This window comes from Mus musculus, chromosome 4 (assembly GCF_000001635.26).
Source record: "Mus musculus strain C57BL/6J chromosome 4, GRCm38.p6 C57BL/6J".
NCBI classification, from domain to species: domain Eukaryota; kingdom Metazoa; phylum Chordata; class Mammalia; order Rodentia; family Muridae; genus Mus; species Mus musculus.
The window spans coordinates 49,299,430-49,324,976 of record NC_000070.6 but is presented as its reverse complement, the minus strand read 5'-3'; the positions used below and the strand labels follow the sequence as shown (position 1 = coordinate 49,324,976).

The window sequence follows — 25,547 nt, the reverse complement described above, 5'->3', positions numbered from 1 at the left end:
AGTTTTTAGCATCTTCTCAGCCCACGATCATTGTTCTGCCTCTTTCCATATCTGTTTTTGTTATTCTGCTTCTTTGTTTCTATGTCTAGTGTTGAATCTTTCCGCTAATTTTTCAAACCATACAGAACATCCACACAAACATTTTTTTTTAAAAAAACCAGGCTCATCTCCACTTTACACTATAGCTCTGTTTAAAACTTTGGCTACTTGGGAAATGGTAGAAGGGGAAGTGTACGAGCCTTGGAGTTGAGGTTTATCGTGAATGGGTGATTATTTACTAAGCAATATATTTTGAGGCCCAATTTACTGGACAGTAAAATGAAGGTTAAAATATTGCCAGCCGTGTCCTAAGAACTCGAAACTGGAGGTGTTTGTATTGCAGGGCATGCAGTCATTGCTCAGTCCACATTTCCATTGCCCTTTCTCATGGGAAACACAGATGTGTAAAGCAGTGTTGGAGGGGAACAGAGAGTATGCTGGTCTTCTTGGCTTTTGCTTCTCTCTGTCTCCTCTCCATATCTGGTTACTCCCTCTCCCCTCTCTGACGTCATTTTTCCCTTCTGTTCCCAGCTTGATGTGTGTCTTTGAGCTATGGATATGTGTGTGCAAGCGAGTAGACAGCAATTCAATGGCAGTCTGGATTTTTAAAGTACAAATCAAATTGGATGAAAGCAAAATTGACCATAGCTGTCAAATCACTGGAAGCAATAACAGAGCAAACAATGACCAAGGGATAGGAAAGAAGATGGGAAAGTTACTAAGAGAAAAGTCTAATCTTAAAGCAGAACTCTTATACAGCACCCCAGCAACCCACAGGCTTTCACAGACAATCTCTCAAAAGCCCATGCAGATGTGTGGACGTCTTTGCTGCCATTTCTTATTAGCGGGTGATAGTGTGCTCTAATGATGTTAGATATCAAGAGTGACTTGTCTTCTAGCCCATCCTTGTTCATGTACCAGTGATCTCCCTTGGAGACTGATCTCTTGAAGTCATCTATAATTCTTGTTTTCTTTCAAAAATGTTTCTCAGGAAGTCTTTCTAATGAGAGGCCAGCAGCATGGGATCATTTCAGCACTTGCTCTGTGTCTTCACCCAGAGAATTTATACCTCAGCCTCTCATCTTCTTCCATTAGGAAAAGAGGGCTGGTGTCTGATGGAAGGGATGTTGAGTGACAATAGTTTCACAGGGAGTATTCTATAGAAATGTGTGAGCATATTCAGGAAAAGCAGCTGTCCACCATGCCCGGCGTCCAATCAAATTTCTCAAAGCAAAAGTACTCTGCTTTTCTTCTTGTAGAGAAGCATATGTATTCTTTGGAGGATTGCTGCTTAGAAGTCGGGAGCACGGGGAATGGCGACTCAGACTGGAATCTGGGAAAGTCAGTGAGTGAGCTGTGGCTTTACCCAGAGGACATGAAATGGAAGAAGTAGAAGGAAAAAGGCTGACCTACCAAAAACAGGGCCACTGCGGTGCCCAGGATGAAGCCGGCGATCACGTCGGAACAGTGGTTCCGGTACTCTGAGACGCGGTTGAGGCCTGTCAGGAAGGCGGTACAGAGGGTCCCCAAGCACAGCACTGGCTTGGCCAGCCGACTGCTCTTCGTCTTGATTGTGCTTGTGATGTACATCTGCAGTGGAAGAGAGAGAGAGAGAGAGAGAGAGAGAGAGAGAGAGAGAGAGAGAGAGAGAGAGAGAGAGAGAGAGAGAGAGAGACCAGACCAGTGAGTCCCCGGCAGTCCTTGGCCTGGCTCCTCCACGGCAATGCACACGAATCCCAGGTCAGAAACAAGGACTTTGTAAAAGGAAACCTGAGCAACAAATCTCATTGGACAACTTCATTAAGCTAGTTAGTTAGATAGGAAACAGGGCAGCCGTGACAATGAACATGAGTTCGTTAGTGACTTTTGCATCGTCATGAGTTTATGAGCAGAAACTATATTGTCAGAAGGAATAACTGATGAATAATGGCTGGATCCAGACCATGTAGTTTTTATGTAAATAACCAGAGAATTGTGTGGTGATATTACAAAACTCTTATAAAATTCTTAGATAGCTAACATTCTATTTGAATGCATTTGTGTCAGAAGACACCAGGTAAGGGAGAGATTTCACATTTTACTTTTTACTGTGTCGTCTGCACTCTTTGGGACCATGATATAAAATTATTCACTGACTGGCTGATAGCCCTAATATGAACGCCCTAATCTGATCACGACTATGGGACGCTATTCTGCTGGAAGTTGGTTTTCATGTCAGGGACAACTGAGGTCTGCTACATTTGTCTACTATCCACTCACTTGTCTACTTTAAACTGTTTTAAAACACTAAAATTCTCTGTGTAGTACAGTATATAAAAGGGTGAACGATATGAAGAAAATAAAAGTTGTTGCACTCTCTGACACTAGAAATGTGGGCTGTTATTATCAAATGTTTCCACAATGCCCACAGTAAAGAAAAAACGTGTTTCTAGCAAATTACAATGCTTTGGTAATTGCTATAAACCACCACTAGAGGGCAATAGTTACCTAACATTTCCCTTTTTCTTTTTGGATGGACTTCACAGCCCAGTCTAGCCTCAACCTTGGTTCCCTCCTTCTGCCTCAAGCTCCTATGTGGGTTCTGGGGACTATAGACATAGCTCATTAATTCTGATCAAATATGGTGAGTTCAGTAACCCCAACCCCTGCAAAGGCTGATATTTAAGATTATAACCTATAGAATATTTGATGTCCGGAATATGAGTACGATCCACATAGATTCATTTGGCAATATTACATTGGGAAATTAATTTCTAGCAAGATGTTTCAACACTGGCATGAATCCTAGTGGGATACAGGCGCCTCTTTACCCTGTGTTACAGGTGGTGCAAAAAGCTCTGGTAGACCAAAGGCACATAGACGGTAGAATACTGTGTGGGAATCTTACTTAAATGATGAATGAAATGCATATGTTCAACTTGATTTTTTGTGCTCCTATATTGTTTTCTAGGTATGCTTTTTTTGTGAATTGTTCCTGTGAAACATTAACCATTAAGAACATAAATATCCTTCACAGTATTAAATGAAACCTAGGAACTAACTGCTGAGTAATGTTTTCATTAGAGTTGCCTCTGTCTTTGGCACATAATAATTGCAGATGTTTATGAGTGTTGTATAGTGTTTCAACGCCTCTATTACATCTTGCAGTGAAGCCCTGGCAATTAGCATATCCATCAGCCTTGAGCAATCCTGAAAGCATAATTTAGCACATAACAGAAAACATTTATTCCGTTGGAACATTGTATCTGGGTTTATCTATATAAGTGTGAGGCCTGCTTTGACTAGGATGATGTCCGAATCCTTGAATGATGCCAGCATGGTGAGCGGTGTGCCCCCACTATATTCAATTCTTTCCACGGCTGCCGGTGTTCAGGTTTCATCTGATGATGGCACTCTGGCCTAAGTTACCAATTTATCTATATAATGGCATCATCAAAATCAATTTCACATAGTAGTGACTTGAATCTGATAAAAATGCAAAATGGGAGGGAGGCAAAATCAAGTGACTTTATACAAATTATGCTCCAGAAAATTTAGGAACCAATCAATATTATGAAAATCAGAAAACACACTAAATGTCCCTGAGGATTCTTGGCCTACGTTTCCTCTTTGTTATGTAAAGAAAAAACAAAGTCTAACCAGGGACAGAGTGTGTGCCCCCAGCAGTGCTTGGCTGGAGGAGAGGGGATGCTGCTCCCTGCAGGCAGGGCTGAGAAGTCAGGTGAGGAAACTCCAGAACATCTGGGTAGTTTGAAAGGAGCCTTAGCTCTGACTTCCTTAGGGGTCCTTCTGACCTGTGGCTACTTGCACTGGTGAATCATACACAGCAGTGCACCAGTGAGTGACCTTGTGCTGCTGGCCTGTGTGTGTCCAAGCTCGTAGTTGTGCTCCTGAGTTCCAGGTTCAAAAGAAGCATAGGTCAGAGAAAAACGAAATAAGCCATTCCCAGCATGGGTGCTGGTTAAAGTGTAGGAAAACAAAGACACTACTGCTCTTCCTCGCCTGAGAGTAAAACAAGCAAAAAGATGGCATTCTGACCTAGTGGAGCAATCAAAGGCCATGTGATCTAGGGAGAAGTTTGGGGGTCTTAGATTCTTCTGGAAATATCCAACATTTAACAAAGTGATAAGATAATGCATGTTGCAAGAATCTCAGGAGACCGGTTTAATCCTGACCTGCACACTGTGAGGGTAACTACACATCCAGGCAACTACAACTGAAACCCTTCAGGTAGGCACGAGCAAGGTATGCTGTCCTGAAACCACCAAAACTGTGGCAGAGCAGTCAGAGAGTCCCAGACCCAGGGCCAGGAGCTTGGCAAAGCTCTGACTGTGCATTCTTAGGTATTCATGAGGACTTAGTTTCTCCGCATGTAAACCGGGAGGGTATAAATGGACAATTATCAAATGTCTTTTCAAACTAAGTCCTCTGGGAGGGGCTTATCAACAGTGTGATATGATGTGAGAGAAACATGTTTTTTTTAGTTGGATATTTTATTTATTTACATTTCAAAATGCTATCCCCTTTTCCAATTTCCCCTTCACAAACCTCTTATCCCATCTATTCCCCCTTACTTCTATGAGGGTGCTCCCCCTCTCATCCACCTACTCTCACCACACCACCCTGTCATTCGCCCACACTGGGGCATCGAGCCTTCAGAGGACCAAGGGCCTCTCCTCCCATTGATGACCGACAAGGCCATCCTCTGATACATATGCAGCTGGAGCCATGGGTCACTCCATGTGTACTCTTTGGTTGGTGGTTTAGTCCCTGAGAGCTCTGGGAGAACTGGTTGGTTGATGAGAGAAACATGTTTTATCTGACTTACATCACCACGTGACAGGGATGACACAATGGTTGTGGGAAGGGTGAGAGACACAGCACAGTAAGCCTCAACTTGGGAGACAGTAAGACTCACACACTCACCGTGGCATATAAGGCGGAGTAAATGCTCAGAGCAGCATGTTTGGAGGGAAAGGACCTCCGAGCTTTTTCTATCACTTCCAGGTCCCCAGTGCAGATGTTGCCATTGTTGATGAACTGTTGGTGTGCCCGGCAGTCTGTACTGGTATAGTTTGGCTGGCACACTGTCAGGAAGTATGGTGTTAGGTGACCAGTGACGACTTGCCCCGCGTTTACAAAAATGTCAGTAGCAAAAAGTCCAAATGCAAATACCCCTATAAGGAGATTTGAAAGAAGTCAGAGTGGTGACATGTAATTGCCAGTTGGTTTTTGCCCCAGAGAAGAGATTGGGGGAGTCCATGATGATACCTCCAAAAAGATTTTTTATTAGATATTTTCTTTGTTTACATTTCAAATTTTATCCCCTTTCCTCATTTCCCCTCTGAAAAACCCCCTATCCCTTTTCCCATCCCCTTGCTCACTAACCCACCCACTCCCACTTCCTTGTCCTGGCATTTCCCTACACTGGGGCATTGAGCCTTCACGAGACCAAGGGCCTTTCCTCCCATTGATGTCCCATAAGTCCATCCTCTGCTACATACGTGGTTGGAGTCTTGGATCCCTCCATGTGTCCCCAATGGAGGAGCTAGAGAAAGGACCCAAGGAGCTGAAGGGGTTTGCAGTCCCATAGGAGGAACAACAGTATGAACCAATCAGTACCCCCAGAGCTCCCAGGGACTAAACCACCAACCAAAAGGATTTTAATAGTCAGATTGTCCCTTCACCTTTATCCTTCTAGAGAATGAAGCCTGCCTCTTGAATGACCTTTTCTTTCCAATCTTGGCAGACTATCTACTGTTAGAATTTTATTGCTTTGTTTGAGTACAGTTAGCAGCAATTTAGTCTCAACGGAAGGAGCTTGAAGTTTCGAGTCTCATTGATTTGGGCTCCAGCCTTGGTGACCGGCTCCCAGAATGAGTAGTGTTTAACTTCTTTGAACCTCAAGGCCCTTGGTTGAGAATTAGAGATGGGGTAGTTTGGGAAGATGGAATGAGCTATGTACAAAATATCCAGCATGAGTCTGGGTTTGCTTTGCTTTTGAGACAAGGTCTCATGTATCCCGGCATGGTCTCAAGCTCTCTATGTAGCTCAGAATGGTCTTACAACTTCTGACCTTCCTGGTATCACCTCCTAAGTCCTGGCATCCCTGGAGCATGGCACTGTAGCTGTTTTGTGCAGTGGTAGGAATGGAACCTGGGCTTATGAGTACACTAGACAAGCACCCTACCAACTGAGCTGCATCCCTAGCCTCATAGTATCTTAAGTGATTCCTCTTTCTACAGACAATGTATTCAGCCTGTTTTTATTTAGAAATGCAAATGAGCTGTTATCTATAACAGCTTGGTAAGCGAGAATGAATAAGGATTTTACAGAGTTCCTCTCCAAAGAGAGGGGGAAAATTATTCCAAATATGTCACTGAATTGTTTTATTTGATGAAGTGACTAGTAAAGGAGGAGATGAAGAAGAGATTCAGGTTAACTGTTACTAGTGGCATCAGTCTCTCACTGCTGCTACAACAAGCAGCCATAAACACCATGGCTTGAACCAACGCAAATCCATTTCTTCACCAACTTATGGAAGTTGGAAGAATGACATAGATTTCAACCAGGTGAAGCTCCAAGTGTTGTCTGGGCTGTCTTTCCGGGAACTCGGGAAAGTTCCAGCATAGAACTTATTCCTTCTCCTTTCCAGCACTGAGGAGTTGCCTCTTTTCAGCACTCACCTAATTCCACTGCTCCATTGGCTCTGACTTTCTTGCCCGTCTCATAAAAACACTTGTGATTGCATTCAACCCACTTGGGCAACCCAGGATAACCCCTATCTTGAGATCATTAGTGTAAGCATATCTTCAGATCCCCCTTTCACAAAAAGTAGCAAGTCCACTGTTTCCAGGGTCATCTTTAGGGGTTCATGGGCAAGCATGTGTTTTCCTATGTGTGAGTATATATGCATGTGTGTCTATATTTGTGTGTACATTTGTGTGTGTACATGCATGCATATGTGTGCATGTATATGTGCATTGCATGTAGTCATGTGTGTATGTGAGTGCATGTATGCGTGTGCACACATGTATATGCTTGTATATATGTGTGCATGTTTGTGTTCTGACTGTTATTTAGCTGGGAAGCCTGTGCATTCCACCTCTATATTTTTAATCTGCTCTTTAATAAATTCCATAGCTTTAGCCTCAATGAGTTTGACCATTGATAAACAGAATTTTTTTTTAGTTGAAAACAATTTTTAGCTGTAAAACCATAACAATTATACATACTTGTGATATTTTGACACATGTAGAATCTTTAAATCATTTGTATTGTGACTGAAGTTATCAAAGCATCATTTATATGTATTTACTCAAACAGTTGTCATTTGTGGTGAAAATAATCAAACTTCTTCTCCCTAGCATTCTAAAAGCTATAGTACATTGTCAATACTGATAGTTAGTGGGTGGAGAGAAGGCACCGTGGTTTAGAGCACTTGTGGCTCTTGCAGAGGGTCGGGTTCAGTTCACAGAGCCTACATGGTAGCTCATAACGATCTAGACTCTAGTTTCAGGTGATCTGATGCCTTCTTCTGGTCTCCAGAGGACTGCATGCATGTGGTACACTAACATACATACAGACAAAACACACTAGAAAACTGTATATAGCTTAAAACATTGATGCTTAACCCCATCACCATAGCTACCTTTATCTTTAGTACTCATTAAACAGCCTCTCTTCATCCCTTCTTCCACATCCAGTCAGCTTTTCTGAAGTCCACGTTTTTGGATTCCATACATGAGTGAGATTATACAGTACTCAGTCTTTCTATGACTCTTTCCGGTTTCATTTTGATATGTATTGATTGCTATAATTCTCCTTTCTGTGGCTTTGCAAGAACATGCTTTATCACAATGAGAACTGGCATCTTTATTAGCTGCAGGCGACTCACACTGAGGGGGCTCTGACCCGCGAGAGCAGGTATCCATTGATCATGCCTGGCAGGATTTATCCCTGGGCTCTACAAGTCTGAGTGGTTGAATTTTTTTTTTTTTTTTAATCTTCAAGTAAGATTCTTAAAGACCAGTCTGTGACTTGTTCAAGGGGTAATAAGTCTGTCTAGACAATCTTTTCCAGGAAACGAGGGTTATTTATGACTTGAAAATAGAAAAGAGACAGCATTTTCCCCTGGCATTTTATTCGTCAGGCATGCCATCAGTGAGAACAATGGTAGGTTGTGGGAGAAGGACGGTTCCTAGACGTGCAGGACCAGTGTCGAAGAACCAGCTCCACATCCACAGGGATTCTGGGATGGCAGGCCCTGCACACACTGCCCTGCTACCGTGCTTCTCTGTTCTTTTTCTGCTTACATCTGCTTTTCCTACTGGCATAACAGCATCCGCTCTCCTCACATTATCATTCTGGCATGTTCGAGCCGGATGAGAAGGGCACCGCCCACTGAGGGATCCCACCCTCCTCAGACACATTCCATGCCAACAAAGGACACCTAGAGTAGTGACGTATAGGTGATGGCAGAGCACACTGTGTGTTTGCAAAAGACCCAGACATTCCTTTGTTCCTCAACCCTGAACTCCTTGAGATTATTTTTATAACTCTCAGAAACTAAAAATAGTAGTTTTAGTCTTTGAGTTTGGTGAAATACACTGTATGGCCTCTTCTATCGAAAGGTATGATATTAAGGAGATGTTTCAAAACATCTGTGCAGTATAGCTTGATGACTAATTTGAGGGAGATCACAACTTTGAAAACTTAGATACATTTACTTAAACTTTCTATTATCACATACACATTATATATAATAATAGGCTCAGTAAGACAGTTTCCTAATGTAGATAATGTATTTTGATCGAATTCACCCTCATTGCCCTCCCTTGATGCCCTCCTCCTCCAACTTGTTCCCTCCTCTTATCCAGTAATCTCCCTTTGACTTTTATGGCTTTTTTGTGTGTGATCCCTTGACTTCATCATTAAAGCTGTTTACAAAGCATAGAAGATTTCCTTATGGGAGCACAGATACCTACTAGTAACTATATACCATTGAAGGAAATGGCTTTCCCTTTCCTACCAACCAATCAACCCTTATCTGCTTACAAATCTTCAGTGGTGGTGGGTGTTGTGTATTATAAAAAGGTAAGAGGGAGGGATATGTTTGGTTGAGGTGTGGTATGGTGTAGGAGAAGGGGATGCTTATGCGGGCCCATGCTGAGGCATCCCTTCCCCACTTAGGTACTAACCATCCAGTATAGCATGGAATAGAGTTTATTCAGGGCATGCGGAGGGGAGTTTAGAGGATAGTAGAGATAGAGAAAGGGAGAGAGAGAGAGGGAGAGGGAGAGGGAGAGGGAGAGGGAGAGGGAGAGGGAGAGGGAGAGGGAGAGGGAGAGGGAAAGGTTGGTCATGAATGTATGGAGAGAGAGGGGGAGGGCAATGGGAAGAGAAGGGGAACAGGAACAAGAAAGAGCAAGAGCAAGAGGGCTAGAGAGAGGCATGGGGTATTGGGGGGAAGCAGCCCCTTTTATGGTAAGTCAGGCACACCTGACTGTTGCCAGGTAACTGGGGGGCAGAGCCTAGACTAAATGCAACAGCAGGGGCTCAACAGGGGGAGCCCACTTTTTCTTTTTTTCTTTTCCTTTTTCTCCATAACAGGATGTTGGTAGACCCCATGTTGTGTAGGTAGGTACTCCAGCCATGAATTCAAGAGTGCAGCAGGCACGCCAGGCCCATAAGTCATTATTCTTTCCCACTCTCCCTACCTTCAACTTCCCTCCAGCTCTTACATTCTTTCTGTCCCTTCTTCTGTAATATTCAATGAGCCTTGGAGGGATAGTATAGACGTTCCATTTTTGGCTGAGCATTCAACAATTATTAGAAGCCCTATGCTCACTTACGCATCTCTGCAGTTACCACCGACTACTAAAGAAAAAATAGTCTCTGACCAAAGATGACAGCACCACCAATATAAATAATAAACAAAACTATTTAGAAGATAACTTGGCTGATACACCATGTTCATTTAGCAAAATAAATAAATAAATAAATAAATAAATAAACAAACAAATAAACAAATAAATAACAGCAGTAGTTTTCCCATGGTAGCCTGTGATCTCCTCAGCCATGGTATTATTCTGAATGTCTTCTTGCGCAGCAGACCTCAATACAATCAGAAAGCAGTTGATTACCCCAGAGCAGCTATGTCACTACTGCACCAGAAGGAACATCTTGCCTAGCCAGATGGTAGTGTTTCATGATGGCTTTACAGCTGGCTAACATTGCTGATGATATTTTTTTTTCTGAAAAAAAAAATGACATTTAAACTTATATTGTGTACAACAGTGGGATGCAGCGTGATGTCTCCAGGTGCACACAGCATGCACCGTACAAACTGAAGGGAACTTTCCCACCTCTAACTCCTCTCCCAAAGCCCCCCGAACACGGCTCTATTTCTAAGTCACCATTCTTTAGTGTTTATGAGGGGGGAAGAAAGGAGAGCGAGGAAGGAAGAAGGGGTGAAAAGAGAGTGGGAGAGAGAAAGGAGAGGGGAGGGGGGGAGAGGGAGAGAGAATTTGTCTAGTTTTATTTATTATAATGATCTCTTGATCTATCTATTTTCTCAAAATAAGAATGACGGAATTTTTGTCTTTGTGGTCACATGAGGCTGCACTGTGCCCAGGCCACGCCCCCATGCACCTGCGCGCGCGCGCGCGCGCGCGCGCGCGCACACACACACACACACACACACACACACACACCCCTGTTTGACATAACCCTTTCATTTCTTTTGTTATACACCTACAAGTGGAATAGCTGGGTCAGACAGGGATCCTGATTTGGGTTTTCTGGGTTACTTTTATGTTCTTCACAGTGCACTAATTAGCATTCTCACCAACAGAAAAGAGTTTTTTTTTCTCCACATCCAAAACAGAAATTTATTTTTTTTTACTATTTTGTTTTAACTTAAGTGAGATGACCTATCAATTTTGCTTTAATTTGAATGTCTTTCATGTTAACAATTCAGTGCACATGTTCACTTTTTTCCTGTTACATTTCTTCTTTTGAGAAATATCTATTCAGGTCATTTGCCCATCATTTTGTTTGCTTGTTTTGATTCATGTAGATAGGTGAGGGTGGCCTGGATTCCCGATCCCCCTGCCCCCACCTCCTAGTGCTGGGATTATAAATGTGCACCACTATACCTGGCTAATATGATCCTTAAAAAAGGTATTATTTTAAAATGTTCTTTATCTCTTTATATATTCTGGCTATCAGCTATTGTGTGCATGGTTGGTGGTTGTTTTCTCCCGCTGTGTCGGCAGTCTGCTCACTCTGGTGATGGCTGCCTTTGGTGTGAAGATGTGAACATTTTTTAAAACACATTTGTTTTTTAAACTTTTCATACAAGTTTACTTTGCATGTTAGGGATTCCTCTTCCGTGTTCTCCTCTCTACCTTCTTTTTTCTTCTTGCTAGTCCACGTTGTCGCCCAGACAATTTCACTTGTGTTTTCCTGCGAAAGCCTTTAAGCTTAGTGTAACTCTCCTTGCAAGTTTTGCTTCTGTTTTCCATGCTGCTAGAGTCAGAAGTGTTTCTGCTATGCTTCTCCCCCAACCTGGAGTTTCTAGTCTTGTATTTAGGTACTTTGCCCATTGGGATTTATCTTTCTGCACTCTGAGAGACAAGTACAGTCTTCTGATGTGGATACACCGTTTCTTCAGTGCTGGCTGAAGAAGAGGCTGTCCATTTTCCAGTGTGTGTCTTGGTGCTTGTGTCCAGAGGTAGATTTAGACTTCTTCAATGTCTCTTAAAATTAAGACACCTCCAGCTTTGCTCATTTTACTCATGGTTGCTTGGCTGTTTGCAGTCTTGTGTGCTTTCATACAAAATTTCAGGTTTTGTTTGTTTGTTTGTTTTTAGTTCTATGAAGTACATCATCAGTATTCTAATGGGGATTCCATTGGATTTTGTATCTCTTTGGATAATATAAACATCTTAACAGTAACCATTTACTTCATGAACATGGGAAGTCTTTCTCTTTACTGTAAGTATTCTACAGCTTATTTCATTAGTGATTTAGAATTTTCACCAACAGATCTTATTTTCTCATTAAACCTATTCCTACGTATTTTAAATAACTCTTGTGATGGGATTGCTCTTAGGATTTCTTGTCAAAATTGTTAAAAACTTGATATTGGTATGTAGAAAATGGCTTAGTTTTTGTATGTAACCTTGTACCTCAAAGCTTTAATTCACTTTTCTGTTCTAATTGCGTTTTGCTGGAGACTTCCGTCTTTTCTCATCATATGGTCTGCACACAGGGATGGTGATGGTTGCCTAGTTTATCGTGTGCCCTTTATTTCTTTTGCCTTGTCCAGTTGTTTTGTTGCTAAAGTTTCTAGTTCTGTATTTAGTAACCGTGTTGGAAGTAGATTCTTTCTTTGCTCTTAGTATCAGGGACATACTTTAAAATTTCCATGTGTGATCTGATGTCAGCGGTGGCTTTGTTTATGTTTGTTGGGGTATAGCACTTCCATACCTCATTTGTTCAGTGCTTTTCTCACGGGCATGTATTGAATTTTACAAAAGAACTTTCTCCACATTTAGTGAGTTATAATTTTTCTTGTATTCTGTTAATGTGGTTGTTTATATTTGCTACCCTTCTATTTCTGAAAAATAGATTCTACAGGGTATGATCGTTTTGCTTGGGAACATTTTCTCTCAGCATGAGGAACACAACATTCATGCTCTCCTGGTGTGAAAGGTTTCTCCCAAGCAATCTGTTTGTATTCTCTAACCAGAAGTGCCTTAAATAGGACTCTGAGGTTTTATTTTGAAGATTTAATAGATCTTTCATTTTTTTGTAACTTGACCTGGTGGTGATAAAACACTGTAAAAGATCTTCCCACATGGGTGCTTGTCTCGTAGTGGTCTTCCAAAGACTTTGAATGGTCTCTTCAGCTCCCATTTTTTTGTTTTTGTATGAATGCAGTATTTCAAAAGGTCTATCTTCACGTTCATGCATTCTTCCTTAAGTTTGATCTGGATTGCTATTGAGTTTTCCCACTGTATGTTTTGACTGATAGGGCTTGTTTCTGAGATTTCGATTTGTTTTTTTACAGAATTTTTATTCTTTTGATGTCATTCCCCCTCACATCTAGAATTGTCTCCTTAGTTTCCTTTAATGGTTTGCTTATCTGTGTTCTCTTAGCGCTCAATATATATTTTTTTTTGTTTAGAATCATTTTTATAAAATTCTTTATCAGGCACTTCAGCCATTTTTATCCCTTTGTGACCTGATTCTTAAGTTGCGTTTGCTTTGGGGACATCTGGTCTCCTTTTCTTGTTTTCTTATATTTCTTCTCTTCCTGTATTGAGATCTGTTCATCTGATGGATAAGAATTTTCTACCAGCCGGGCGTGGTGGCGCATGCCTTTAATCCCAGCACTTGGGAGGCAGAGGCAAGTGGATTTCTGAGTTCGAGGCCAGCCTAGTCTACAGAGTGAGTTCCAGGACAGCCAGGACTATACAGAGAAACCCTGTCTCAAAAAACCAAAAAAAAAAAAGAATTTTTCTATTGAGGTTCTGAGGTTGTCTGCTTAGTTAAAGGGCCTTTTCCTGTAGCTGACTCGAGGGTAGGCATTGTTTTGATATCTAACATTGGCTTTGTTTTTAGCTGGGTACCCACCAGAATACAACCTCATTTTAGCTTCTTTGGATTTTGATTAATGAGGCTGGATATAGTAACTATCATGTTGAAGACAGACTTCTATTTCTGCAGATCACACAAGGACAGTACTCTAGAAGTTCAGTCAACTGTGGTGTTGACAGCAGTGGCTGTGGGAATTCAAAGTACGGCTTCTCCCAGCCTGGAAATGGATTTGTCTTCACTGATTGATAGGGCTTCTTCATGTACTGTTGACACTTGTTAGGGCAATGGGATAGCAGCAGTGGTGAATGGCCTGATGCATTTGTCTTCTGACCAGTCAGCAGTGGTGCCAGCTTAGAGGCTTCATGAGGAATAGCAGCAGTGAGAATCGTGGTAATCTCTCTGTGGCACACTTAGGTTCTGATAACTGTGTGTGCTCAGACAAAATGCTCTCTCTCTCTCTCTCTCTCTCTCTCTCTCCCTCTCTCTCTCTCTCTCTCTCTCTCTCTCTCTCTCTCTCTCTCTCTCTCTGTGTGTGTGTGTGTGTGTGTGTGTGAGTATTACAGCAGCAAAGCTGCCACATTCTGTCTGTATGTGACCTTAGTTAGAGTGGACAAGGTTTTGGGGAAGATGAGAGCCTAAGCCATTGATGTTTCTACCATCTCACTATTCTCCTGTGGGTGTAGCAGAGACAGAGGTGTGCTGTTCCTCCCTGCTGTCAACTTCTGGTATTTGAGTGTGATAGGGACTATGGGAACTGCATGGGTGGCTGGCTGCCTTCAGTCCAGATACCAGAGTCACACAGAGATGGCTCTACCACTGCAATGATCAGAGGGCAAACATTCTGATTGTGAGTCCTCCAGGCAGTGGCCTCTGTTCCTCTGTGGATGATACCTACCATCCACCATGTCGCCACCCAGCAAGTTTAGGTCACAGTCATATTGTTGGTCTAAGCTGCATTGTCAAAACTTCCCCTAACCCAGTGTATGGAATATCTGTGGAGTTGCAGAGACAGGAACATGTTGGGCAAACTCAGACAACAGCTCACTCCTCAAGACGGTTCCTACCTACAGCATCCTGTGGAGTCGCTGGGAGACGATGTGAGTCCTTTTCCCAAAGCTAGGCTTTCTTTTAGATTTCTGTTTGCTTATTTAAGTAATCCAAAAGCCTGTGTGGATTATGAAACTTCTTTAGTCACTAGGATTCCTACGATTACCCCAGCAAAGTGGACATTCTGCTTTCCCTGACTGTGGAGTGACAGAAGGTGGGATATTTTCTCTCTATTCTTAGGCTGTCTCTGAATCCTACACAATTCTAGTTTCTCATACTGGCTTCCAGTGTTCCAGGGTCTCTCACTTCATAACATAGCTATCTATCTGTCACTATGTGCTTTCTTTTGGAATATGCTTTAAATAGCCCCCGTACCATACAGCTGTCATTCAAATCATAAAAATACTTAAAAAATTGTTAGTTTTAAATTGATATTGTGATTGTAAATGAAAGAGGTAGAGATAAGCTTTTAACTTCTTCCTAAAAACTGATGAGATAAGAAATCTGTAATTCCGAAAAGCTAAGGCAAATATTCAGCACCATGTGTTATTTATTTTCTGTTTCAAGAAAGAAATTTCTACAGTATAATGAGCTGGTCTGTTTTGAAAATAATCCCTGTGTTTGTCATTGTTGTAAGTTCTAATCGCAGGAAGTGATGACAAAGGATAGTTACCTAAAAACATGACAGTTTATCAGCTAAAACACAAACACTGAATATTTTCATAAATAAAAGGTCAAAACTAACAAATAAATCCCTTCCTTCCAAATGTGCAATAGCATGATCTGGGAACAGATTGTTTTATTTCAGTGAGAATACCTTCTTTGCTCCTTCCTTACAGGACAGGTCCTGGGTGTTCTCTCTCTGTCTGTCTCTGTCTGTCTCTGTCTCTCTGTCTCTGTCTCTGTCTCTGTCTGTCTGTCTCTCTCTCTCTCTCAGGTGTCATCCCCCTTTTACTCAGCTGTTGTCCCCACTTTTTGCCTTGTTAGCCCCCACTGCTTTCCCCTGCTATTGTCTCCCCCTTTCATCCCACTATCTCCAAGTAGCTGCTTCTGTGTCCTTCTAGGCAGTGTGGATCCACATGCTGATTAGTAAAGGGGGAAAAGCCAAATGTTAGCCAGAGGCCATGACGATTTTAAATACAGTCAATGGAGAATTCGGCTACAGATAAATCCAGGAAGTATGCCCAGATACAAATGATGCAGAGAGAAATGTTTTTACGATGAACTGATAACAGAGATGTCAAAACCTAAGGGATTATAGAACTCCCACAGTTCCTTAAATCTCCCCCTTCTGATTCTGTTTATAGGTTTTTAAATCTGTAATTGGTGATCTATTCCCCTTTCCACCTTCAGATCAGCACCACGGAGGCTGGACATTCAGTCACCAGTCCTGTGATGATTAAGAGACACAGGACTGGTGCCCCTGTCCTGGCATGATGCATTTCCTAAGCATTTTATTAAGTACTGTGGTCATAATTAAGTAGCTCCCTAAACACTTTTGCTGGGTAGAGTCCTTAGAAAAGGAGTCTCATATAACTTTATATCTTTTCTTCTAAAAACTGGGAAGCCTATAGAATTCTGGGTAAGGAGTCTGATCCGGTTCATAATAGTCTAGACTAGTGGGGATAAAATTCAAAGGAGAATATTCATCTCTTGCACAGAGAAGAGTAATCAAAATCTATACTCACCGCCATGACTTCCAGAGTGTTGAGCAGAGATTGTACCCTAGCACAGCCAACTAGTTCCCAGTTTTGACACCAGTCTTCCCCCTGCAGTCTTGAACAATATTCATGGTCTAGAAACTGTACACATTTCCAGTAGGGAGATCCAAATATTTTAGCCTCATGAGATCAAGAATCTATTAGGTTATTTCTATTTCTTTCAAAACCTCTAATATCTACCCTGATCCTGTCTTTCTGATCTCTTCAAGTTTCCTATCACTGAGTTGCAGAATCATCCCTATGTGTTTATAAGCATTGCTCTTGACATTTATTCTTTTACGGTGTAGATTCATGGCTCAGAAACAAAGCTAGATGCTGTGGAGAGCCGTGCTGTGAGCAATCGCCATTATAAGATGGCGCTGGCTTCCACTTCGCCTAACTAGTAAACAAGCCTTATGCGCAAGTGCAAGAGTAAACTCACGCCTAGTCACTGCCCATCTCGGGCGTAGTAATGGAGTGATGGGCGAGCAACGAATCAGGAGCTGACACGCCACATCAGGTGCTGAAACGCCATGGCTGAGGGCTATATAAGCAATGCCATTTTCCGGGGCTGGGGTCTTCCTTATGGTGAAGCAATAAAAGCTTTGCCATAGAAGGATCCGGTTGTCCGAGTGAATTCTTGCTGGAGAGATACTAGCTCGGTTGAGAAGATGCCATGACACAGTGACCTCGTTTTTAGGCTTCTTGGGTAAGTTAGTTTTCTGCAGGCAGCACATGAAACTAGCCTTGTTTCCTGACTACCTTGCTCACCAGTATTGTCCCTTTATTGGTGGTTCTGTTTTTCTATCAAATCAGTATCAATTCTAGACAATTCTTATTGACTGACAACATCCTCCTTCCACTGAGATTTGCAAATATATTGGTATAAACACCCTATTTCATTTTCCCCATTAATTTTTCTCTGTAGCATATATCTTCTCAAAAACGCAATTTAGTTATTGATGTTGTTTGTTGGCCTTTCCAAATTAGACTAGAAAATCAACTAAAGCAAATTTTATTCAGCTTTGTTGACAAAAGTGGCCCCCTCAACACTATCACAATCTAGCATAAAGTATATTCTCAATAAATTATTGTCTGCAGGTTCTCAATAAATTATTAGTTGAAGATTGAGTGAACATGAATGACCCCCCATGTTTAAATGATAAATAATGTAAGTAGAAATAAAATGATGAAATGAAATCTCTTTCCAGAATAAGTACACTTAAATTACTTTAAAAATTGAGACCAATTTTCTAGTTCTCAAAAGGCTGAAATTAAGCTTGTCTCTGAGTATCAATCCTTACAACCATAAAATACGATGACCTTTGAAAGTGCATTTAAAATATTCATGCTTCATTCAGATCACAGATAATTTATTAACTAGTGTTACATTCATTAACTGTTTACCATGGCATTTTGCATTCTGTCCAGTGTTCTTAATTGTTGGACTTGACCTAAATTGCGAAAAAGCTTGCTTAGTATTTAATTACATTTTGATTAGAAGTCATAATAGAGCAGCTCTGTGGTCACCAATGAAAAGCCCGTGCTAACTGGTTTCTGGATGGTAGGCTGTTTTAGGTGCTAACAGAGAGTCTACTGTTGGCATGTGTGTAGTATTTTTTTCTAGTAACTCCACAGAAAAGCTATTCAGGAAAAGAAAGTTAATTTAGTCTTCTTTCTATAAGGCAGCCCCAAGCCCTGCTAATTCTACTTTCTACTAATTGCTTCTCAGTACTGAGCCAAAAAATAATCATTTAAGAACTGATGTTTACAATAGGTTTCTCCCTGAAGTATGTTTATCTCCTTATATTTTGGGGGGAATGTATGGCTTCCTTACTTAAGTCTTCACTGCTGGAAAGGATGCCAGGGTTTCATCTCTCTTGACAGCCTAAGGCTGTAGATTATTTTCCTGTAACTTGATGGAGCGAGAAGGAAAAGGCATGGAGATCAGAAAATTAGAGATGCCACATATCTTTGTTTTAAATCCACTTAAATCTTTAGTCCTTTTCTGTTTTTAAAATTAAACATTTCACAATGAAATGAATCGAGATTACAGAAAAGTAGCTATCAAAACAATTCACTTATAATCTTACATTCTGAAGTTACAATGATCAACTTTCATTTTAATCCATTATTTTTTGTTTATTTTTGCAATTATAGTCATATCTTCTTTTTCTACCCTCCATCCTTTCCATGTACCTTCCTTGCTCTCTTTTAGTGGATGGTCTCTTTTTCATTAATTGTCATTCGTTCTCACTTAAAGGGCACATAAACATGACATAGGCGTGTATATCGTATCTTTTTAAATTTGAGACAGGGTCTTACTATGTAGCCCAGGCTGGACTTGAACAGGGTCTTACTATGTAGCCCAGGCTGGACTTGAACTCTCATCCCACCTCATCCTCACCCGCACTCCTCCCTCAGTGCTAGAATCTCAGGCGTTTGCTCTCCTACAATGAGCAGAGTTCTACATTTAGAAATAGAAAATATTCTAATGTTCATTTATATTCTTTTAATATCCATTATATCATGAGTAGTTTCCCTTCATTAAACATGTTTAATGGCATTTTGAGGTTATAATGGAAGCTATAGCACTGTTGTATTTTTTTAATAAAGACCTACTTTTTAATCATGTGTATGTGTGTGGGTGTGTGTATGTGAGTGCAGATGCGTGTGAAAGCCGGAGGTGTTGGATCCTCCTTGAGCTGGAGTGAGAAGCCATTGTGAACCACCTGCCTGACTGCTGGAAACCACACTCGGGTCCTCTGCAAGATCAGTGCTTCCTCTTAGCTGGAGAGCCATCTTCCTAGCCCTACAGATATCACCTGGGTATTTTCATTTATATTATGGAAAATTCACTTAATGCATACAGATAATCTACATCGCTTCCTTCTTAGGATACATGATTTGACATGGAATATGGGGCTTGAAAAGAGATCTGTTTCTAAGGCACTGAAGAAAAGATGTCTCCACATATTCCTGTTCGACAGAATGCCGCTATTCCTGATATTCCTGCTATGAAGCATATTTCCGTAAAATAATTTGTTAAACCATTGGCTTTTTTGTAACACAAAGCTGATTGTATTTCCTAGAGAATACTATTTAAAATGGCTTCAAAAAAACAGTTACATAAGCTGCAAGGGGAAATCATGCCATTTAGGCTTAATTAGAATAGTCATTTAAAACAGTTGTCATTTCCCAATGCCAATTGCCGACTATGCATTTTGGTGACTGCTGGGTTATAAAAAAGACTATTAAGCTCTGTACAGTAACATTTCTAATAGAGTTTGGTAACTGCCTTATTGTATTTTAATTTTTGTCAAAGGAAATATTTCCATTTAAACCTTTTTTTTATTTGAACGAACACATATTCTCCCTTTTATAAACAAATTAATCTAGATACTCAGAAATTAACCTTGTCTGGATCAGTAGACCTCTTTACTCCTCTTTTACTGACACCACTGTATAAAAAGTCAGAATAGACTTCCACATCTCTCTTTTCCAAATCACCTTATTTGTGTGCTTTAAAGTTCTTGAACCAAACTGGACTGGTAATCAGAGTCATTAAAAAGAGGAGGAAAATGAAGATGTAAGAATCAGCCTTTGTAAAACTAGTTTTAGGAAAACATTTTAATTAACAAAATTTATTTCTGCTCTTCATTTATCTAAAACAAAACAAAAAAGTAAAACCAAAAACCAAACGTCCCCAAAACTAAAAAACCAAAAGCCAACCCCCCCCCCCAAACAACAACAATAAAAACAAAAACAAAATTAAAAAAAAAAACTTCCCAAGCCCTACATTTGTTCAAAGTCTATGTTTGAGGCCTGTTGCCTGCAATATGCTGTTCACATAAAGTCCCCACTCTGCAAGGATCAGAAATTATTAGGAGCAACCGACTTAAGCTACAACGCCAGTATGTAAGGTGCCTATAAAAGATTAAAGGACAGGTTCAATGGGGGTCTGGGAGACCTGTTTAGATGGGTTTAAATAGGTAATGATTAAACAGATCCTGAAGGTTGTGCCCAGATGCTACTCTAGACAGTAGGAAGACAGCACGAACAGGAATTGAGATGGGAATCCTATAGTCTTTCTCAGGGCCACTAAAGCAATCTATCATGGGACATGAGACTGGAAACAGAAGAGGGCTCAGATCACTATGGGCTCTGTAGGCTATGCAGAGAACATGAGGAAATGGTTCAGAGTGATGGCCCATCGTGTAGGGTTACTTGGAATGTAAGCGTGAGCACTTGAGTTTGATTCCCCAGAACCCATGTAAGAAACTGGGTGTGGCTGCCTGTGCCTGTAACCCCAGTGCTGTAGCGAGCAGATGGAGACAAGAGGATCACTGGGACTTTCAGGTTGTTAGCCCGGCTCCAGGTTCCGAGCAACCCAGTCACAAGGGAGTACAATGGAGAGTCATAGAGCACCACATTCTACATCCTTCTTCAGGTACCATACATGCATAGGTATATGGATACATTCATGAATGCATATACACCACACACACACACACACACACACACACACACACACACACACACACACACCAATGACTGCAAGATCGTATTTTTGTAGAGTTGAGGCTGAATACAACTGAGTTTCTGAGTTTTGAGGTAACATGTGGAGAAATCTCTCATAGGGATAAAAGAATTTTAATTGCTTAAGTGAGTGGTTTCCAAATTTCACACTGACCACAAGGCTAAATCTTCAGAGTAAGTACAGTGTGGGTCCCATAGATCTGCATTGCTAACAAGTTCCCAGATGGTGAGAGTCTCTCAGATTTTCTAGTTGAGCAACTGGGCAGATCCTTGTGTGATAAAACAAGGAGTATATGAAGCGAATCCTCTTGTGATAACTGTAATCACTGCTTTTTATTGCTGTTTCTAATTTCTCAAGCTTTACATATTACCTACTGGCTATATTATCGTGTTGAACTCGAGCTGATTAATTTGAATATCTCTGCCTTATGCTTTTAGCATCCAGATTTCTGTCTTATGATAAGCTTGTCAGCTTCAAAGGAAACTCCAATTCCCCAGACTCAAAAAGGCAGTTCAAATATCCAGAATTGAGCTCAAGCTCCACTCTAAGAGGATTTCTGGAGGTTAGATAAAAACCAGAAGGCCTCGGGAACTTGTGAGACTGGTTCCTATGTGCCAAAAGGAGTCATTTCTCTTACTTCTGCCTGAAGGGACTCATGGGTCTCTCTCCATTGTCATATGCTTGTGGTTTCATAGCAAAGCTCCTTTCAGTGCTGGCTTCCAAGCTCCTTCACTATCACAAGTACTTGCTATACATTCCAAAGTCCCCACGCCAGTCCTCAGATCCTTCCTTCACCCCAACTACTCACACTCTTCATAACCCCATTGTTCTCACTTTGTGTTCTTGATTCTCTATCTCCTGCTCTTCTCCCCCTCTCAAAGATAACCCTGGCCATGTCCTGTCTTCTGGCCACATCAAGTCAACTTCTTTCTCTCTGTGCTCTGTACTCGTCCAGATGTCTCCAGATATTCTGTTTCATATCTACAGTAAGCCCCCTCCTCTTACCTATACCATGAAATGGTCACATTGGTAGCTTCTTTGACATTTTTGTCATTTCAAACAAAAACCAAATGGAAAAATGTGTCATCACTTGATAGTGGGAACTTGATCTTCCATTGATCTTGAAACTATCCCTTAGCTCAATGTTCTGTCTCAAGTGTTAATTTCATGGACCACAGCATGCTATGTGGAGGGTTCACCTTGAGAGATTGAGATCCCTTGTCATCTCTCCATAAGCACTAATATAAAATTACAAGGTCCTACATAAAGGATAAACAATAGTTAAAATTTCTGTTCTTTGGACCATGCCCCAGGTAAGGTGAATCATACATAGATATGGCTTCTCTCTGCAAAGAAACAGTAACAGTGACTTGTTTATAGTTAATTTTAGTGGACAGGGTGGAGGAAACCTCTTTCTGAGGCAAAGGGGATAGGGTGAAGAACTCTGGAAGGGGGACTAGGAGGGGGTGCAACATTGGGATGTAAATAAATAAAATAATGAATTAAAATGTTTTTCATTGAATAACTTGTTTAATTGCATGCATAGGGAGCAGATCAAATGGAGAAATCCACACAATCTTGAATAAAATTATAAATAAATTATAATATATTATATAAATTATCAAATATATTATAGATTTGAATAGAATATTCTGTATTCTAGTAATTTATACACTTCATGTAATATTGGGTAGATTAAATGGAGTAATGTGATGAACTATCTATCTAGTTCAGTGTTGAGTGGGATAAATACTCTTTTTTCTCCTCCTTTCTCATGATTTGGTAGCTGGTCATTTAGGTGGAAACAGTCTAACTTTGGACATGTTTGAAAGGAACCATTGTTTGAAACTGTTGTCTTGGACAGTAGTAACATCATATTGATCAAGCTATATCCAAGTGAGCCAACTAAAATCCTCTGAAGTCTAGAAAAACTTTAATTTTACAGACTTTAGTTCATTCCTAAGAGAATTTAAGCATTAAATTTTAATTTGATGTATTTCCATAACATTTTCTTAGGCTTTCTGCTCTAGTACCTTCTTCATTCCTAGTCCAATCAGAGTTGTTATTTTATATTAGACTTTGATAAAGTCATTTGTTTATAACTTGAGCCCTTTACTATAACAGGAAGAAAGGTATTAATTATTTATCAAAAGGTACAAGATCATGATATACTAGTTCCCTGTCTTCCAAATAGTACCATAGCTTGTTTTAATAACAGCTATGTTCACAGTTTAGAAATTTTTTTGGGACTCCTATGAGGATCTTGTCAGCACATTTACAAGGCTTTGTTACACTATTGACTTAATGATCATTTATTGACTGCTTACAGTGAGGGCATTATGCAATATTTAAATTTCTACCTGAATTAACACACAAATTCCCTTTCTATAATCATTATCCATAGCATTCTAGGCATTTTTAGCAAGGACATAAAACATACCTTCATTATTCTTTATCATGAACAATAAACCAAACATTCCTTTCCCAAGTTTGAAAAGGCATTGTTTTCAAGAATCTGAAGGATTTGATGTCTCATATTTTGTTAGATTTCCTGAATAACAAATCTACAAGTCAGGAGAACTTTGCCAGAAGTTTTGATCATTTCATTTTACTGATGTTCCCATTTGTCCCCCAACCTTTACCTGACCCTTACCCTTTAGTATATGTCAGCACCCAAGCAGTATTAAAACATATGCCCAGGGATAATCTCAGAGAAATGATGAGCAGAGAAAAATTGGCTGGGATCATTCTGCATAACAGTGTAGTAAACACCACCTAACCTCAAGCATCACATATCTGACTCTGTACAAAAATTTAATAAATCACATCTTACTTCAAGGATCAAATATTTGACATGGCACCAGGATTAGGCTTACCTTTACCCTTAGTGGGAAATTCCCAAACAACCCTTGCTTTTAGTGCTGGCTCAGCTATATCTTGGCTTATTTGCTCAAGCATATCTTTGGGAGCACAGCTCCTTGCAACTCACCGATGAACCTGATGATCCTTCGGAGTAAGGGGCTCAGGTAGCAGCAGTCCCCTGTCAGGATCATTTTCTCCTCAGCAATCAGGGACTCCCTTGTTGACTTTATGAAATACATGGATATTTCACCAATGAAAATCTGGGGAAGGAAATGGTGAAGATGTGTCAAGCAGGAGAACTTTTCGATTCAAGATAGAGCAGAGGTATACAAAATAACTTCTAAGGAATTACAATCCTTTTAAAAGATATCATGATGGTTGGGGAGATGGTGAGTGAGTTTCTTGTATTTAGTTCTTCAAAAGAATCAGAGAAATCAATGTTTGACCATTTATGGTACAACTCAGGGCAAAATATTAAACTCTAAGGTCATAAAATACAAATTGAAGTAATAGCATCTGGTGGAGTTTATTATAAAGCTTGTGGTAGAATTCATTTTTAACTCATGTTGGAAGTCACAATGATGAAGAATGACTCTGATAGCTAATGGTCTGAGAAAGCACACCTTTACATCTCAGAATACATTATTATTTGCATGTTAACGCTTAATATTTTTGCCTGAGGCGTGTTTCTCTTACACTGAAGTGGTTTGAATGTGAGTTCTTTATTACCATATCCATCTCTTGATTCTTAAACTGATACCCCATACATCCTTATATCCTTACATGGATTGTAAACTCTTTGAGCTCAGCATCTACACTGACATTTAAAAATTATCCCAACAACACTAAGCATAGTAGACTGATGTTTAAAATACAGAATCAGCATGGACAAGTGTTAATAATCCCTGGCACTGCTGCACCTGAAGATGGAAGTTATCAACAAGGAGCAAAGGTTAACAATACTATCATCCTTTAAATACTAAGTGTATGGCACTTCAGCATGTCGACATGCCCAGAAGATCTAGGCATAAATACAGGTTCTTTCCTGGAGAGCCAAGAAGGCCGTCTAAAGCATACAAGTAGCACATGGGGAAACTGAATCCAGGTCAATAAGACTCAAACCCGACACTTCCCAATGTACTACATGTAGTTGTGATTTTCCTAATTCTATTTCCAATTAATCATCAGAAGTTCAGGATTTAAAAATGCTTTTCTCTGCCTTCATATAATCTGTGCTTTTAGAAAAATTTTAGCAATGTTTTAAGAGTCTCCATGTTTAGATTGTTTAATTTTTTGATGCATTTGTTTGTATGAATGTTTTATCTGGATATGAATGTATACTACAAGCTTGCCTAGTAACTGTGGAGGCCAAAAGATGGCATCAGATTCCCTGTTATTGGAGTTTGAGATGGCTGTGAGCCAATATGTTTATGCTGGTAATGAAATTCAGGTCCTCTCCAAGAGCAGCAAGTGCTCTAAACCACTAAGCCATCTCTCCAGCTTCCCCCTATTTTGTACACGTGTAATCACAGAGTATCTGCAGGAAAATGTTATAAAAGAACATATGCAATAGTGTTTGGGTTTGGTGGCTGATTATGGGATGGATCCCTGGGTGGGGTCTCGTATGAGGCTATGCCAGTGCCTGGCAAACTCAGACGTGGATGCTCACAGTCAGCTATTGGATGGAACACAGGGCCCCCAATGGAGCTAGACAAAGTACCCAAGGAGCTGAAGGGGTCTGCAAGTCTACA

General features: G+C 40.6%; 1 protein-coding gene across 4 annotated transcripts in view; it reads right to left on the bottom strand.

The window, feature by feature from the left end:
• Positions 1-25,547, bottom strand: part of Plppr1 (phospholipid phosphatase related 1) — a 280,800-nt gene that overhangs the window by 15,285 nt on the left and 239,968 nt on the right. For all 4 annotated transcript variants that reach the window (NM_178756.4, XM_017320250.2, XM_011250049.3 and 1 more), the window contains exons 4-6: positions 23,924-24,056; positions 4,966-5,216; positions 1,453-1,629 (exon numbers count right to left, since the gene is read on the bottom strand). In NM_178756.4, coding sequence (NP_848871.1) covers positions 1,453-1,629; positions 4,966-5,216; positions 23,924-24,056 — 561 coding nt within the window. The remainder of the gene's footprint in view (positions 1-1,452; positions 1,630-4,965; positions 5,217-23,923; positions 24,057-25,547) is intronic.